Source organism: Nomascus leucogenys, chromosome 19 (genome assembly GCF_006542625.1).
Source record: "Nomascus leucogenys isolate Asia chromosome 19, Asia_NLE_v1, whole genome shotgun sequence".
Taxonomy (NCBI): Eukaryota; Metazoa; Chordata; class Mammalia; order Primates; family Hylobatidae; genus Nomascus; species Nomascus leucogenys.
In genome coordinates, this window is record NC_044399.1 from 23745449 (window position 1) to 23763789 (window position 18341).

Here is an 18341-nt window from a genome sequence, read left to right on the forward strand (position 1 = left end):
CTGGTGATACCCTTAGGGTGACTGGCCAAAGGAATGGTGCAACTGGCCTGGAGGGTCACACTCACAACTCTGGCTCCACGAGATTCCACAGAAAAACCAAGTCTCATTAAAGATGAGCTCAAAGTAAAAAAAAAAAAATTACAAAAAACGGGAAAAATCCACCATAAATTAAAACATGAGGATTAGAACACCAAGAACATATGATAGTAGAACAAAAATACACATGGAGATGTAAAATATATGTGTTTAACATTAACTCAAGACACATAATGAAGGGCTTGACGCCATAGGTAGTTTATTTAAACAAAGAATAAGCCGAGTTGAAAAAGAATGAAAATGGCAAATATTGTCATGGAAATGATAAATTAATAGATTAAACAGCAGATTAAACACATCCTAGGAATTAGTAAACCCAAAAACAGATCGGAAGAATTATTTAGAATGCAGCCCAGAAAGAAACAGAGATGGAAGGCTGGGCATGGTGGCTCACACCTGTAATCTGAGCACTTTGTGAGGCCGAGGCGGATGGATCACCTGAGGTCAGGAACTCAAGACCAGCCTGGCCAACAGGGTGAACCGTCTCTATTAAAAATACAAAAAATTAGCCAGGCATGGTGGCGGGTGCCTGTAATCCCAGCTACTCAGGAGGCTGAGGCAGGAGAATTGCTTGGACCTGGGAGGCAGAGGTTGTTGTGAGCCAAGATCGTGCCATTGCACTCCAGCCTGGGCAATAGAGTGAGACTCTCTCTTAAAAAAAAAAAAAAAAAAAGGTGGAAAACATAAAATGGAGGTTTCAGAGACACAGAGGACAGAATGACAAGGCCCAACATACATCTGACAGGTAGTCCAGGAGAAGGGAATAGAAAGAATTGAGAGAGGTAATATTGAGATTATAATGGCTGAGACTTTTCTAGAATTGAAGAATGATACAATGCCTCAAATTCAGAACAATGGCTTCTGATTAGGACAAAAATAAAAACCAATCCATACCAGAACACCAAGGAGGGAAGAAAAAACATGATTAAACAGTCAGAAAGAAAAACCAGAATAACCACATGAACAGCAATTAGACTGGCTGCACATAACACACAACACAGAGAAAAAAATAACTGTCCAGCTAGAAATCTAACTCACAGATGAGAGAGAAATAAACACATTTTCAGACAAAGTCTGAGCACATTTACCACTAATAGACATGACTGGAAAAACTATTAAAAGATGTATTTCAGGAAGAAGGAAATTACATAAGAAGGAAAAAGAAAAGAGATATGAGAAATGGTGAGCCAAAATACTAGCAAATGTGTAACAAATCAAAATAATCACTGAGTGTATAAAACAACAATAATAATGACTAAGTTGGCAGGTGTAAATACAAGGTGAAGTTAAAACACAAAAATTTAATAACATGAAAGACAGAAGAGAATCATTAGAGATAAATCATCCTCCTTGCATTGATCAGGAGAAGGAAGAGATACTGATCAAAGGCAAACAGGTATGTTAAAAATGGAAAGGTAACCACTCAAAGAACAGACATAGAATACATAATTTCCCAACCAGTAGAGGGCAATAAAACAAAGAAACTTGATCAGTGCAACAGAAGTCCCTATGTCAGCAGAACAAAAAGAGGCAAAGAAAATGCCTGGTAAATAGAAAATACATAATAAAACAGATACAAATAAAAGTATTAAATTGTTTTAATCAATGTAAATGGCTTAAATCTGTCAGTGAAAAGAGAGGCTCTGGATTAAAAATCAGGTCATAGAAATGTTGGAAATAGTGGGCTAGAAAAAGCTATCCAAATAAAAATTCTAAAAGCAACTGGGGAGGTTTTATTACAACAGACAAATTAGGCTTTAAGGACCCGTATGAGATGGTAGAAACATTCACCAGGAACAAGAATAATTCTGATCTTATTTGCAACTAACAGGAAAGTCTCAAAGTGTAAAATGAAAAACTGAGACCCATACCCCACCTCCCTCTAAAAAAAAGAAAAAGAAAAAACTGACATATCTATAATCGTAGTAGAGTTTAATATAGTTTTCTCAATGAAAATTAATGAGAAAATGAAAGATTTGAACACTATTAACAAGGTTAACATATGAACACACATACAAGAGACTATACATTCTTTTTCCATAGAACCAGGCCGGGCGTGCTGGCTCACACCTGTAATCCCAGCACTTTGGGAGGTCGAGGTGGGCAGATCACTTGAGGTCAGGAGATCGAGACCAGCCTGGCCAACATGGTGAAACCCCATCTCTACTAAAAATGCAAAAATTAGCTGGGTGTGGTGATGGGCACCTGTAATCCCAGCTACTCAGGAGGCTGAGGTGCGAGAATCGCTTGAACCCAGGAGGCAGAGGTTGTAGCGAGCCAAGATTGTGCCACTGCACTCTAGCCTGGGTGACAGAGTAAGACACTGTCTCAACAACACAAAGAACCCATAGAACCAATTTCAACAAACGCCAAGGAATCAATATTACTGTAGAAAAATGTTTACTGAATGTAGCTGGAAAATTACACATTTAACATTATTTTCAGATATTTCACTTTAAAGAAAAAGAACTTCCTAATCTTCCCAGGTAGCCTCCTGTGTTATTTTACTTGACCTATCGCTAATGTCTGTGATTGCTGATGACTCCCTCCTCGTGAGATCCTTTTTCACTCGTCTTCCAGGTCACCACCTCTCCTCTCCTCATATCCTCCCACCTCACTGGTCTACCCTTCCACAGCTCCTTTGCTCGTTCCTCAACACTCCAGACTTCTAATGTTGCAGTGCCCTAAGGTTCAGTCCTTGGAACTTTCCTCAACATACTCAGAGCCTTGGTGACCTAGTTCATTCTCATGGCTTATTTATGTACTGATAGGCTCCCAAAATTTATACTCCAGCCTGAACATCTTCTCTGAACTTCTTCACTTGTTCTGCTGCATACTCAGTATCCCCATTCAGATGTCTAAAAGGCACATCAAAGTAACATCAAAAGCCAACCCCTAATCATCTCCCAACCTGCTCCTCTATGATTTTCCACCTCATCCGATGGCAATATCATCTCTCCAGCTGCTCAGGCCACCTGATACTTCTCACGCTTCACATTCAATCCACCTGTGGGCTCCCTCTTCACGATACATCCAGACCACTTCTCACACGTCCTCCATGGCCGTCCTGATCCAAGTTCTCATCATCTTGTGCTTGGATTACTGAACTAGCTTTCCAATGGATCTCCTGGTTTCTGACCCCTTCCCCCTCTTTAATATGGCAAGGCAGAGCAGTACTGTTAAAACACACCAGATCATGTCACTCCTTTAATTAAAACCCTTGGCTGGGTGCGGTGGCTCACGCCTGTAATCCAAGCACTTTGGGAGGCCGAGGTGGGTGGATCACCTGAGGTCAAGAGTTGGACACCAGCCTGGCCAACATGGTGGAACCCCGTCTCTACTAAAAATATAAAAATTAGCTGGGCATGGTGGTGGGCACCTGTAATCCCAGCTACTTGCGAGGCTGAGGCTGGAGAATCGCTTGAACCCAGGAGGCAGAAGTTGCAGTGACCGGAGAGCATGCCATTGCACTCCAGCCTGGGCAACAAGAGTGAAACTCCACCTCAAAAAAAAAAGAAATAAAAATAAAAATAATAAAAATAATGAAAACCCTCCAATGGGTTCTTCTCACTCCAAACAAAAGCCAAAGTTCTTATAAATAGCCCACAAGAACCTAAACAACCTCCCTCATTTCCTAGGTCACATCCAGACCCTCGCTTCCTCCTTCTCTCCTGCTCTTCCCTCTGTTCCCACCACACAGGCCTCCACACTATTCCCCAGGCAACACAGGATGCTCCTGCTGCAGGGATTTTGCAGGCGCTACCCCCTCTGCCCAGAATGATCTTCCAGATATCCACATGGCTCCTTCCAGATATCCCCACACCCCTCCAGTCTCTGCCCCCTGTCACTATCTCAGAGAGGCTTTATCTGAGTATTTTATTCAAAATAAAATCCCTCTGGATCCACCTCCCTTGCAGAACTCCCATTCCCCTTCCCTGCTTTATTTTTCTAAGATGCTACACACTTCACATACTCATTTTGTTCGTTTTCTATTTTAGCCTACTCAAACACCAGCTCCAAGACGGCAGAAATTTTTGTTTGTTTTATAATTTGCCACATCCCCAGTGTCTGACACACAGGAGGGCTTCAATAAGCATTTATGGAATGTGATGTGAAGATAAACTCTGAGCTTCAGGAGACAGTACAGCAGTATTGACCACAGGCAGTCAGAGAAATTGATGAAAACTTCCTGGTAGGTCCTTTCTGGTAGACAGGAAGAGTGGGCAAAGAAGAAAGATGAGAGATCATGGCTACTATCAGGTTGATGTTCCCAGAGGAATAATTAGTAGTGGGCTGGGCCACAAGACCCACCCCCACACTGTGGGAGGATGTGGAGACTGAGCGACAAGTTATGAATCATAGGTATGTTGCACCATAGTTGGGAACCACTATTCCAAGTTACAGCGCAAGCAAGAATAAGAAGCAAACAAGAGATGCCTAAGAAAGGAGAGGGGAAAGATCTGGGCAGATTCCAGGAGGTAAAGGACAAAAGACAATCTGTGATGATGAACACAGAGAGTGCTTGTTCAGATTATGTCACAAGTCCCAGAAAAGTCCTTGCCCATTTGGAGGAGAGCAGTGCCAGTGAACAATGCTATTCTCTGTGTGCCCAATTATGCAGCCAGAGTATCACATAATGGTTTCCAGTTATACTGTAGTTAAGCTCAGTGAAAAGATGAGATTTTAACAGTAAATCTAGATGAATAAACTGCATTTTCTGAAGGCTGCCTTTTTATTGAGGTTTTATCAGGACACTAGAAAATTACAAGATATTTTATTTTGTAAAATAATAGCTTTTCATCCACTTGACAAATATTTATTGAGTACCGGGTAGCATGCTTCCACCACAAAGCCAAAGATATTTGTTTTTACTTTTGGAAATTTAAATAATTACTGGACAAATTTCTAAATTCATGTCTTTTTGAGGCCTGTCAAGTTCTACTCCATTAGGAGCTATGTTGCTCATGTAAGCACAAAAAGGAAAGAAGTTGAAATCATACTCTAATGTTGCAGACCATCAGAAAGCAAACTATTGGCCGGGCGCGGTGGCTCACGCTTGTAATCCCAGCACTTTGGGAGGCCGAGGCGGGCGGATCATGAGGTCAGGAGATCGAGACCACGGTGAAACCCCGTCTCTACTAAAAATACAAAAAAAAAATTAGCCGGGCGTGGTGGCGGGCGCCTGTAGTCCCAGCTACTCGGAGAGGCTGAGGCAGGAGAATGGCGTGAACCCGGGAGGCAGAGCTTGCAGTGAGCTGAGATTGCGCCACTGCACTCCAGCTGGGCGACAGAGCAAGACTCCGTCTCAAAAAAAAAAAAAAAAAAAAAAAAAAAGAAAGCAAACTATTTGGCTATCAGAAAATAGTCATATTCTAGAATTTCCAAAAGCAACTATATTGACAAGTACAACCAGATAAAGACAAATTTTATTGGTTTTATTTTTACTTTTGAATCTACTGTAAAAGGTCGTAAGCCTAAGACAGCAATGACCTCCTAATGATAGACAAAAGGGCAGACCTGGCCTCACAGAGCAGTTAGTTCAGGCTAAAATCTGCATTACCTTCTAACCTGCCAGACTTATACCATGACTCAATTGAAGGAGTTAATGTGAGATGCAGGATATAGAATATTATAAAGAGATATCATGAAATAGTAGTTTCATCATGTTAGAACTTTCAATTCTAACAATAAAAATAACTGTACCAGTATGTGTATGATGATTTGCAACCCCTGATCAATCCTCCAAATAATTGACAACAACTCTGACCCCTGCTCTGTAAGTAAATAGAGAATCTGAAGCTTAGTGGTGAAGAGACTTACCAGAGAAATTAGAGCTACTACACATCTAAATCTAGGTAACTTGATTCAAATCTTATACTTTCTAATGGCAGGCCATTTAAAATGGTGCTTACATTGCAATCACTGGAGATTCCATGTATAAACCTACCAGGTCCTATGCTTGGTGAACTGAATTCTAAAGGCAATAAAGGTTTAGGATAAATATTCTAAATGCCAATTAGCCCAAAGCAATGAAAAAGCAAACAAGGCCCTTACTCTCTTTTTTATGTCTAAGTGACATAATTGTTCCCTTACACACGCTTCTACTCTGTCACACACACAATTAGGACCTTGTATCTAATAGCCAGTTCCAAATAGACTGTTCCATGCACTGTAGCACTTTGTATCCAGTACACCGATTACTATAGTTCTGTCCTTGGGCAGTAGGGGTTTCATATGCACATATATATTTTTTCTTAGTATTACTGAACAGCTTATTACACCATTAATCTCCCCCAATGGTATGTTCATATGACTCATGTTTTCCACTTGTTTATGACTACATACATAATTGAAGACTTTGCCCCAAATCGCTGAGTTTAGGACACACAAATTCTACAGCACTGTCTGACTCTGACTTCAGGTGGCTAATGGATGACCACCGGTGACACAGGGATCCCAGTGGCAGGTTCTTTGGTACCTGGGAATGTAACTTGACCAGCTTGGATTCATTTAAAGCAGTTAATTTTCTTTACCCTCCATCTTGCAATTAACTGATGACTGTTCTGCTTTTGTGGTTGGGAATAAGAGCAGCTCCCAGTTAATGGAAAGCAGCATGTGGGGGTGGCTAGGAGAACGAGTTCTGGAGTCAGATCTGGACTTGAGTTCCAACTCTACTATTTACTCAAACAACCCAATGATTAGTTCATGACTTGGTACACAGCAAATATTTACTAAATGTTATAGCTGTTATTTCTAGTATCTATTATGTGTCAGACATTAAACTTGTGCTTTACAAACCCCTTAAGCTTCATGTGCAATGTGGGTATTATTATTCTCACTTATACAGACCAGGCTAAGGCCCGGAGGGGTGAGCTGGCTAAGATAGGAATCAAAGCAATCCTCCCACTATACTTCCCACTATACTCATTTATCGTTCTCTTTGAAAGAGTAAGTGATTTTTGCCTTTTGACGAGCATTAAAACGTCTCTCTGAAGAATGTCCTTCATAATTTGTTGTTCTTTAAAACAAAGTTAAAAAAGTGATTCTAAAACTGATTCTAAAAGTTTATACGGAGAGGCAAAAGACCCAGAACAGCCAACACAAAATTAAAGGAGAAGAATAAAACTGAAGAACTGACACTACCTGACCTCAAGACTTACTAGAAAGCTGCAGTAATCAAGCCAGTGTGGTACTGGCAAAAGAATACACAAATAGATCAATGAAACAGAATAGAGCCCAGAAACAGACCCATATAAATAGAGTCAACTGACCTTTGACAAAGGAGCAAAGGCAATACTATGGGGCAAAGATACTCTTTTCAACAAACGATGCTGGAACAACTGGCCATCCAAATGCCAAAAACAAAAAAAACAAAAAAAAACTACCTTTAAAATGAAATATAGACACAGGTCTGTACTCTTCACAAAAAATAACTCAAAATGCATCACAAACCTAAATTTGAAACACAAAACTATAAAGCTCCCAGAAAATAATGTAAGAGAAAATCTAGATAACCTTAGGCTTAGTGATGACTCTTTAGATATACCAAGACACAACCCATGAAAGAAAGAGTTGATAAGCGGGACTTCATTAAATGTAAAAACTTTCATTCTGCAAAAGATGTGGTCAAGAGAATGAGAAGACAAGGCACAGACTGAAAAAAAACTTGCAAAAGACATATCTGATAAAGAACTATTATTCAAAATATGGAAAGAACTCTTAAAACTCAACAATAAGAAAACAAATAAAAAAATGGGCCAAAGACCTTAACAGATGCCTCATGAAAAAAGATATGCAGATGGCAAATAAACATATAAAAAGATGCTTTACATCATATGTCATTGGGAAAATGTAAATTAAAACAAAAATGAGATACCACTACACACCTGTTAGAATGGCCAGAATCCATAACACTGACACCACCAAATGCTGGCAAGGATGTGGAACAACAGGAACTTTCATTCATTGCCGGTGGGAATGCAAAATGGTACAGCCACTTTGGAAGACAGTTTGCCATTTACAAAACTAAACATACTCTAAAACCATATGATCCAGCAGCAATCACACACCTTGGTATTGATTCAAAGGAAATGAAAACTTATGTCCACACAAAAGCCTTTACACAGATATTTATAACAGCTTCATTCAGAATTGCCAAAACTTGGAAGGAATCACAGTATCTTTCAGTGAGTGGATAAACTGTGGTACACCCAGACAATGGAATATTGTTTAGCACTAAAACGAAAAGATCAAGCCATGAAAAGATATGGAGGAAACGTACATGCCTATTACTAAGTGAAACAAGCCAATCTGAAAAGGCTATGTACTGAATGATTCCAATCATATGATATTCTGGGAAGGGCAAAACTATGGAGACAGTAAAGAGATCAGTGGTTGCCAGGGGATGGAGGGAGGGAGAGCTGAACAGGTAGAGCACAGAGGATTTTTAGGGTAGTGAAAATACTCTGTATGATACTGTGATGGTAGCTATATGTCATTACCCATTTGTACAATCCCACAGAATGCACAGCACCAAGACTGAACCCTAATGTAAACTACAGACTTTGATAATGACATGATGTAGGTGCATCAGTTGTAACAAATGTACTGCTCTGGTGGGGGGTGTTGTTAATGGGGGAGGCTATGCCTGTTTCGGGGCAAGGGACATATGGGATATCTCTGTGCCTTCCTCTCAATTTTGCTGTGAACCTAAAACTACTCTAAAAAATAAAGTCTTTTAAAAAAGTGATTATGAAGACAAATAATTTTAAAACAGGCAAAGGATCTGAACAGACATATCTCCAAAGAAGGTATACAAATGGCCAACAAGCACATGAAAAGATGCCCAATATCATTAGTCATCAGGGAAATGCAAATCAAAACCACAGTGAGATGTCACTTTATGTCCACTGGATGGCTATAATAAAAGTCAGATAATAACAAGTGCTGGTGAGGATGTGGAGTAACAGAAAGCCCTGTACACTGCTTGTGGAAATAGAAAATGGTGCAGCCAGTGAGGCAGGTCCTCAACAAATTAAACATAGATTTACCATTTGACCTGGGAATTCTACTCCTATATATCCAAAAGAAACATGGACATATGTTCACACAAAAACTTGTACACAAATGTTCACAGCAGTATTATTCACACTAGCCAAATGGATGAAACAACCCAAATGTCCATTAACTAATGAATGGATAAACAAAACGTGGCATATCCACACAATGGGATATTAATTTCGCCATAAAAAGGAATGATGTACATACAGCTACATGCTACTACATGGATGAACCTTGAAAACATTATGCTAAGTGAAATAAGCCGATCACAAAATGCTACACATTTTATGATTCCATACATACGAAATGTTCAGAATAGACAAACATGGAAACAAAAGATTAGTGCCTGCTTAGGGCTGGAGGCTGGAGGGGGCTTAGGGAAATGGGGGTGATAGCTAAATTGTACAGAGATTCATTTTGAGGTGATAAAAATGTTTTATATGTGCCACATTTTCTTAAGAAATGTGGCACATATACACCATGGAATACTATGCAGCCATAAAAAATGATGAGTTCATGTCCTTTGTAGGGACATGGATGAAACTGGAAAACATCATTCTCAGTAAACTATCGCAAGGACAAAAAACCAAACACCGCATGTTCTCACTCATAGGTGGGAATTGAACAATGAGAACTCATGGACACAGGAAGGGGAACATCACACTCCGGGGACTGTTGTGGGGTTGGGGGAGGGGGGAGGGATAGCATTAGGAGATATACCTAATGCTAAATGACGAGTTAATGGGTGTAGGAAATCAACATGGCACATGGATACCTATGTAACAAACCTGCACATTGTGCACATGTACCCTAAAACCTAAAGTATAATAATAAAAAGAAAAAAATGTTTTATAAGTGACTGTGGAAATGGTTGGACAACTTTGTTAATATACTAAAAACCACCAACTGCATGGCAAGTGAATTATATCTCAATGAAGCTGTTAGCAAAAAAAGTGATTACATTCAACTTTATCCTTCTGGATACTATTGTCATAGTCTTGTCCTTGTTTATTATGTTCATGCTTTGACTCCTTGATTCTTCTCTGTGTGTCCTTTTTACATAGAGAAAAGCCTGTACAATCTCTGATTTTTACTGGTTTTTTTTTCCTTTTTTTTTGGACATAGGGTCTCATTCTGTCACTCAGGCTGGAGTGCAGTGGTGTGATCTCAGCTCACTGCAGCCTCGATCTCCCAGGCTCAATTGAACTGCCTGCCTCAGCCTCCTGAGTAGCTAGGACTACAGGCGTGCAGCAGCACCACTCCCAGCTATCTATCTATCTATCTATCTATCTATCTATCTATCTATCTAGCAATCTATCTATCTATCTATATTTTTTAATTTTTTTTTGTAGAGACAGGTTTCACCATGTTGCTCAGGCTGGCCTCAAACTCCTAGGCTCAGGTAATCACTCACCTTGGCCTCTCAAAAGTGCTGGGATTACAGGCATGAGCCACCATCCTGTTTTCATTTCACTGGTATGAGTAACGGTTGTACTGCCAAAGTTCATTATTAGGGGATGGTGGCGATATCAGCACATTAGTGTAGAGGCTAACAGCGTGGACTTGGGAGCCAGACCATGGACAACCTCTATACCACCTACTAGCTGTGGAACCTTGGTCAAATTATCTAATCTGTTTTAATTTCTGTATCTCAAAAAAAGAAAACAATGAAGAGGTAATACATTCAAGGACCTTAGAAAGTATCTAGACTAAGAAGTCCTCAAAAAAGAGCACTTTTCCTCTTTTCTTTTTACTGGTGTGAGAGACGGTTGCAGCGCCAGAATTTCATTATTTTTTAAAAATCGTGAAAATAGCACAATAATCTCTTTCTCATACAACCTGTTTCCCATCTTTATGAGCTCCTTTCACTATCCAACCCTTAACTGCTGATATTCTAGGAGGTCTGATCTTCTTCCCAAGTAATCTCATCTACTTTCACTGGTTCAACAACTACCAATATGTATGTCATTCCACCAGGTGGTGTACATCTGATGTTGTCTATCTTGATTTTATCTGACCACCTGCTCGACAATTCTATGTTGACATCCCATAGGTGCTCCAAATTCCTCTTCTTCCCCCAACTCTAATTCTTCACTGCAGTTGGTGGCACCATTATCCCATCCTGTCCCTCAAGACACAAATCTGGAAATAACTGACTTTTCCACCTACACTCATATTCCATCTATCTCCAGTTCCTGCCAATTTTCCCTCAGAACTCCATTTCATCATTTTTTGCTCCACCTTGGGTGCACATCAGAATCATATGGGAGGCTTTGAAAGATCAGGCTGAACTTCAATCTATTTAAATTAGGACCCCGGCAAGTTTCCCAAGTGATTCCAACATACAGCTGAGCTAGAGAATTTCTGACTTAGCCCCTGGCCTGCCTCTGAAGCCTCAACTTTCATAGTTCCTGGCGCTGTATTTCCATTCTAACAATACTGAAATGCTTATAATTACACTTCCCCACCATGCCATTTCTTGTCTTTATCATACACTCCACCATCCTACCCACCGAATCTGGCTTATTGCTACTTATCTTATGGACCTGGCAGTTGCTTACTCCAGCAAGTCTCTTGTTCACCAATCTATGGCTGAATTTGGTATTCCTTCTCCATAGTCCTTAAGTGCCTGGTAAGTATCTATACTGTGCTGAATATGCTGTTTTATAATTATCTGCATATGGGCCTAATCCCCTCAAAGAACTATGTACCACCTAAGACGATGGCCACTTGACACTCAGTTTTGTATCCCCAGCACCTGCTTAGCCTTATGTAAACACTTAATACATGTTAGTTGAATAACTTTCCGGAGATGAGGAAAGGCTTTTTGGAAAGAGGTTGTTTCTGCTAGACGTTGACGGATGGACTGGATTTAGATCCATATCTTTCTTTCCACCCAAGGGCTTATACAACCACCAACATGATTAACTTTAACACTGCTTAACTTTGATATCTCCAAGCATTCACTGCTATTTCTTTTACATAAACTCTTATTTTGTACTAAAAGTCTTACTCTACATTTGCAATGAGTATTAATTTGTAAGTTCCATCCAATCTTTTTAGAAAAAAGTTGCAGTAAAACTTATAAAAACACAATGGTCTATTACCCTAGATTACGTTTTCCTTACTTTTGTGAGCAACAACATATTAAAATCAAACTTTATTTCACTTTTGAGATACATATGATTATCTCCAATCAAATTATCTTCATCTTGACCACTTAAACATTTCTTTTGCCCCCTATGATATAAAACAATTTGCTGGCCTGTTCTCATGAGACTACGTTAAGGAAAAAGACATTCCAAAGACATTTAATCATGACTAAATAAAAACAATTAAAAGTTTTAAAGAATGTTTCAAAAGAAATACACAATACAACTAATATAGTTTGTGTTCTTTTAATAAACACACTTGCATAGTTATATTACAATTTTGTAAAAATAAAAACAGATTATCTCATGCCAAGCGTGCCCAGCATTTGCACAATCTCAATATCTTTAATACTATAATTTTCAAGACACACAAAATAAAATTTTAAGGCAAAAACAGCACTTTGCAACAATTTAATAATTTATTACATTACAGTAGCATCACAGCAGCATTCCATAATGCCACTTTAGGCAAAAGTCTTTCAGTATTTCCATTATAGATTCTGTTTACAAGAACTCATAAATTGGTAAAAGTCATTCTAAGAAAACTTAGCAAATAAAGCTTTGGACTGGAATTGGCCTTTCTTTCTCTACTTTTCCTTCCTCCAGTTTCTTTCTTTTAAACTACAGTATTTATATTTTGAAATGTTTTATTTCAAAACATTTAAATATCAGTTACATTTTTAATAGTTATATTATTTTAAAATGACTTTAAGATAAAGTTTTAGAGAAACTATATTATGGATAGGGCTGATTTACATTCTCAAATTTTCTAAAAATCAGCTTTGTTTTTAGAACTGATTTTTTTCATTTCTGGAAAACTTAAAAGGTTTAATCAAATAATTTAAAAGTGATTATCATATATTGCAATCTTTAAACAGGTATTTTGATTCTTTACCTCCTACAGAAATCCAAATTTATTCAGTTGAACTCACATTTTAAAATTCTATGTTTCTGATGAACTCTAACCTTCTAACGTTGCCATCTAAGCAAATTGAAAGCTGCCTTATACTGAATGAGGAAGAGAACAAATACTTGGCTGAATGAGGTATTGCAAAAGACTGCATGCACTTTTAAGAAAGACTTAAGTTATTATGTCATATGCTTTCCATTCTTTTTAGCTTTTTCTTAAATATATGACAAAATACCTACACAAAGAGTGGTATTTCAGTTAATATAGTAAATTTATTTTCCAGACTGACATTCAGCTTAAATATGCCAGTATATGATTTAATCCATAGGTACCTGATGAACATATTATTTTCAGATTGGTTACAGATGCTAAACGCTGTCTGAAGGTCATTCCTAGTAATTTATATTTATCAGTGTAAAAGTGAAGTGATTTGAACTATAAAAATACCTTTGAAATAATTAATCAATGTATTAGATAAACTCAGTTTCAGAATTATAAAGAAAAAATGTTAGACCAAATAATGTGGCTAATTAACAGTGGTATGATTTCTACCCCAAGGGTTTAAAAATGGATTTAAGGTAACTGTCTTTGAACTCAAAAGAATGCAAAAGCAGCAAGTTCAGAAAATAAAAGGCAAGAACAGGTAATTAATACAATTTGGGAGAGTCAGTTGAATTCACAAGGACCCAGTCTTTGCACTCTTTCAGTGAATATAGGCAAATCTGTTATTCCATCTGTAAAATGAAATTATTGCTTTCCTATTAATGTCATATTTATAAAAGTATCATGAGGATGCCAAATGCTAAAAATAGAGGTGGTCTAGTAACTAGAAATTGCCACCCTAGGGAGCACACATACTTATCTCCCTACATCCTAATAATGTGATATATTTTGGAACACAGACATTAAAACTTTATGAAGTTTTAACTGTTGATTCTTTCCCAAGCATCATAAAGTTATGATTTAGGCAATGTATGACTGAAATAATTCATTCATAATGTATAGGCACATTAACATAAATATTGCACAAAACATGCCTCTAACTGAAACTGAGAGGTATAAAAACATATTTCACTCTTTGTAAATAACTTTGTGAGGAAATATGACTCTGTGATTGTATATACACTTTTCCTGATACTTTGACATTCACAAACAGTAGATTGCACTGCAGTCTGTAAACATTTTAAGTTGCATAAACTTCTCCTTGATTTTCAAATATAGTATAATACTGTCTACTAAAACTCCTTTTTGTATCAACTAAGCACTCTCACATATATGAGTTTATAATAATGTTTGTTATTATTTTTTAAAGTGTTTTCCATTCCAGGAAAAGAAGTAAATTCTTATGTCAAAGTAGCCAATATGGTTGAAGAACAGGTATTAGTCAGAGAAGTCTGGATGGTAAAATCAATCTTCGAGCCTCAAAGAAGCTCCATGAACACAGAGGAATGCCAGGTGTTACACAGCTTTCTTTCACTCTAATTCATTCTTGACTAGAGCCTGCATGTCTGTTTCGGGGACATTTAAACTCTTAAAGGATTTCTTATGATATTTACTAAATACATTAAGAAGAATGTCAACCAGTGCCCTTTTGTATACTGGGACATGTAGTCACCTGATTAAAACAGGTAACAATGAACTCTGACTTTAAAATGGATTAGAGATATAAATGCTCTAAGCTAGGAAAGGTTTTTCACATCTCACAGTCAAAGATGGGAGCCTTTCATTCCTCAAAAATAATCCCTTTTTAGGTCATCAAAAAAGAATACAAATGCTGCAGCACATGATGCAGTATCTTCATTAGCCCAGAGCACATAAAGATCCTAAGGGAACTACTATAGGACAGTGCTCATTCTTGGGACTGGAACAAATGAAACACTGCACATACCTGCCAGAGCAGGCCACTTTCCTCTTCTCTGAGATTTAAAAAGCTCCCCCAAAATGTTATTATTCCCATCCCAAATACACAGAAAACAGGGCATGGCTGTTTCCAGTTCTTGGCCTTTAAACAAATCTAAATGTCAGTACTCATAGTGGCATATTACAAAGTAATAAACAGTGCGCACTTGAGGGCAAACCACATACTGAGCTAATTAAGAGCTCACTGTGATTAGGATTAGATCAAACATAATAGCAGAACATAAGCAAATTTTATCTGAATTCTGTAAATGAATACACATGTTGCAATAACATTAAAAAAGCATGGCAGCCTATTCCAAACCAGTAAGAACAGTTTGTGCAAATAGTGGGTCTTTGTGTGTTTGAACTCCCACCACATAAGGGCAAACTCAATATGCATGCTAATGACCTACAATTATCAAATTAAAAAAGAAGAAAAATGCTAAAGATGCCAGAGTGAACAGCAGGGAAAGCCACACAAAGACCCACTATCCTTTAACTTTTTACAAATAAATTTAAACTGTAAGTTAGAAACACAAAAAAATAATCACAAGTGGCTCTAACATTCAAACGAAGTAAACGAATTGTGTAGGAGATATTTGATCAGGGCTGCCTGCCCTGCCTCCACGCTAGAGTGAAACTTGGATAGTGGGTCTCTGGGGTGCTTTCACAACTGGAAGACAACATTGGGTCCTAAAAAAAGAAAATGAGGAATAAAATGAACATAATGCAAATTAGGTGGGTGAGATAAAATTTGACTAGTAACAACATGCGACATCAACCAAACAAATTTGAACTGTTAAAATTCTCTATCTTAAAAAAAGTTCTAATTATGTAACAAAATGAAAAATAATACTTGTAAGGGCCAAAGAAACACAAATGGTAATCTATAATTTAACTAGCTTTCATTGACTATTACAAGAACTACAAACAGATGATTCATCTATAAAAAGCTGGGTAGGTACAACAAGGATCTCATATCTATTCCTGACTTTACGGATTAAGCATTTTCTGAACCATATCCTATTAAAATTATAGGTTATATAAACAATGTGAGTGAACTTCATAGCTACCAACACAATTAACATTACTCTTCATCTTCTTTGAAAAAGCAATTATGATTCTTCAATTTCTGATAAATAATTACTTCAAGTAAACAAAATCGGTACTCCTCACTTTCCTAGATAATTTAAACAGTTGTTTTATAGAAACAATAAACCATCTCAGAGGAATCTCTTTGGAAATCATCCTTAGAATTACAGAATTGACAGCCCTTTTATTCCAGGATGGATGACAAGCCTTTAGCCATTCATTTAGGCAAAACAATAAAGTATTCAGTTTTTAGATCTGATTAAACTAAAAAAACCCCACATACACTTGCCAGAAACAAGGTAATAGGTAAGTTACCGGTAATAACTTTATAACAAAGAGAAATTTGAAACTACTCTTATTTTATAAAATAACCTCTTGAACATTTTGTTTTCCCAGCTGTCAGTATGTAAAATGACCAAGAAAATAATGAGTTCCTCCTTGCATCCCCAATATTTGCCCTTCCAGCAAACCATTAGTACTTATCCTTCATGTACCAGCTCAAATATCTTCTGTTATATCTTTCACAACATGCCTTCTTTCTCCACAAAGATTTAGGGGGTCTTTTTCCAAAACATATGTGTATAAATATTCATTACAGCAATTGTTATATTTATCTGAATGTTGTTCCCTACTAACCTCTAAAGCTACTTCAGAGAATGGATTGTCTTTTCTTGTTTGTATTCCCAGTACTCCTAGTCAGTACAGAGTAGACACTCAAGTAATACCAAATGATGAATTTCTTAAATGAACAGTGGGAAGAATGTTAACATAAAATCCAAAACCCCTCAAAAAAGTAAAACCTGAAGCACATAGGAGTTATAAAATCATTGCGTAGGTCAATAATGACCAAAAGACAATTATTGTTTTTCTTCTTATTTTAATCTTTCAATATTTCCTTGTTTGTTTTGAGACAGGGTCTCACTCTGTTACCCAGGCTGGAGCACAGTGGCATGACCATGGCTCACTACAGCCTCCCACCTCAGCCTCCCAGGCTGCTGGGACTATAGGGATGTGCCACCACACTCAGCTAATTTTAAAAATTTTTTCTGTAGAGATGAGGTCTCCCTATACTGACGATCAAACAATCTTCCTACCTCGGCCTCCCAAAGTGTTGGGATTATAGGTGTGCGCCACTGTGCCCAGCCCTGCTATTTCCATGTTTTATTTCAGGGAGGGCTTGCATTACAATTGGTTGTCTTCTAGACGTGCACTGTCTGATACAGGAGCCACAGGCCATGAATGGCTATTTAGCTTAAAATTAAAGTTTAATTAAATTGAGTTTCTCATCATATTAGCCACACTCCGAATAATCAAAAGTGACTAGTGACCACTGTATTGGAGAGTCGAGATATAGACTATTTTCTGTACTGCATAAAATTCTACTGGATAGTGCTGTTTAGATTGGGTATCTCTCTCATCTATAGGCAGACTAAGGCTCTGACAGTTCTACCCATACTAAAATAGTAGATGAAGCATTCTCTGGGCAAAAGTAATTTCCATGACAAATGTGTCCTTGAATAATAACCAACGGATGACATCAATCTATTTTCTGTATCATTAGTGTATTACACATTTACTGACAACCAGAAACTATGCTGCTTCTTTTTGGAATAAAAAATTGTCACTCAACTCTCTGGGAAAGTTACTTTCCTAGGAGATTGTTACTGCCTTGAAGTAGATTTCTCTGGAGTAATATTTAAATTATCTGCAGAGGGGAAACTGAAAGGGCCGTCATAAAATAGGCGGGGGAAAGGTATAAGACCTGGGGCCATGGTCCTGTCCTTCCTTTCAAACAGCTTTTATCTGTTCTTTATATTCCCTATTCTGTGAGACTTAATTGGAAAAAGTGTTTCAAACCACAACAACATATTTGGAAAACCATCACTTTAGATCATAGATGCTATAAAAGCCAAATGTACTGACACACTGGCATGCCTTCAGGGATCACTAGCCAAAGATCTTCCAAACCCAGTAGGTCTGAAAAGTACTTTCCATTCTCAACACCAAGAAAGATGCCACAGCTAATTAGATAAACTGGTTTCTAATTAATCATTGTGAACTGCCAAACCATCAGCAGAGCTTAAAAATGATCATTTATTAGGCAACCCAAGTTACAATTTTCTTTATCACTT

The 18341-nt window shown here is 37.8% G+C and overlaps 1 protein-coding gene across 9 annotated transcripts in view; it reads right to left on the reverse strand.

The window, feature by feature from the left end:
- ITSN2 (intersectin 2) overlaps positions 1–18341 on the reverse strand; it is a 157129-nt gene that overhangs the window by 24992 nt on the left and 113796 nt on the right. For 3 of the 9 annotated variants that reach the window (XM_030800237.1, XM_030800236.1, XM_030800235.1), the window contains one exon: positions 12549–15810. The exons of the other annotated variants lie outside the window; for them this stretch is intronic. In XM_030800237.1, coding sequence (XP_030656097.1) covers positions 15809–15810 — 2 coding nt within the window. In that variant the 3' untranslated portion in view covers positions 12549–15808. Of the gene's footprint in view, positions 1–12548; positions 15811–18341 lie in introns of those variants that run through there. 9 annotated transcript variants of the gene reach the window in all.